The following is an 825-nucleotide window of genomic DNA, read 5'->3' on the forward strand; positions in this document are numbered from 1 at the left end:
CAACATTCGCTTTACTGCCAGGATGTAATAGAAGTCCATAAAGCGGGCGTTCGGTCAGGCCGCGATGATTAAATGCGAAATCAATAAGCGCCAACCTTCCAAGCCGCTGTTGGTGAGAGGCTGTCTGCAGGTGGCGCAGCAGCAGCCGGAGTGATGAGGCGCCTGTCTCAAGGGATCCAGATCAGTGAAGGATGCAGACGCCTGCACGCACGGGTTCTGCGGCGGCTGCGGGTCCTGCCTGCAGTTGCACGGGGCGTCCTGGCCGTACTGCTGCTGTTCGAGGTGCTTCTGCAGGTGCGGCTGGCCGTGGTAGATGACCTGCGTGGTGGGCTTGGCCGGCGGCCGGAGAGAGGAGGCCTTCGGGGAGTTTCGGCCCCGGCAGAGGGAGTACGAGTCGGCGCTGTGGTGCGACAACAGCGACACGCGGTCCTCCTCGGGGTACGAGCTCTGCTGCAGCAAAGGCTCGCGGCTGTTCGAGCTCCTGGGGCACACGTCGGGCTTGCTAGGGGCGTGGAGACCTCCCGACTGCCGGTCGAGGGTCATGCTGCGGCCCAGCTGGGGCGAGAGCTGCGGCGTCTTGCAGTAGATGGCTTTGTGGGATAAGCTCCCCGTCTTCTCCTCCGGGCGGTAGGAGTCACCGGAGCTGCGGATCCCGCCGTTGAGCAAAGGACTCGTAGCCTTCGCCCGCGGGCTGCTGCTGGCGAGGGGGGAGTCACGTGAGGGGGCTGGGGCTCGGCGCTGGTGGGAGGGGGGGACACGCTGGCACTCTCGCGCGTGTCGTCCGCCGTGTGGCACTCCACCTGCTCGGGGATATGAAAGAGAGTG

At 65.3% G+C, this 825-nt stretch overlaps 1 protein-coding gene across 1 annotated transcript in view; it reads right to left on the reverse strand.

Moving 5' to 3' along the window:
• Window positions 1–436: 436 nt before the first annotated feature.
• The window catches only part of LOC119590499 (synaptogenesis protein syg-2-like), a 72,102-nt gene continuing 71,713 nt past the window's right edge, over window positions 437–825 (reverse strand). The window contains exon 13 of the mRNA XM_037939149.1: window positions 437–800. Within this exon, the coding sequence (XP_037795077.1) occupies window positions 540–800 (261 nt within the window). The 3' untranslated portion in view covers window positions 437–539. The remainder of the gene's footprint in view (window positions 801–825) is intronic.

Source organism: Penaeus monodon, chromosome 27 (genome assembly GCF_015228065.2).
Source record: "Penaeus monodon isolate SGIC_2016 chromosome 27, NSTDA_Pmon_1, whole genome shotgun sequence".
Classification (NCBI taxonomy): Eukaryota; Metazoa; Arthropoda; class Malacostraca; order Decapoda; family Penaeidae; genus Penaeus; species Penaeus monodon.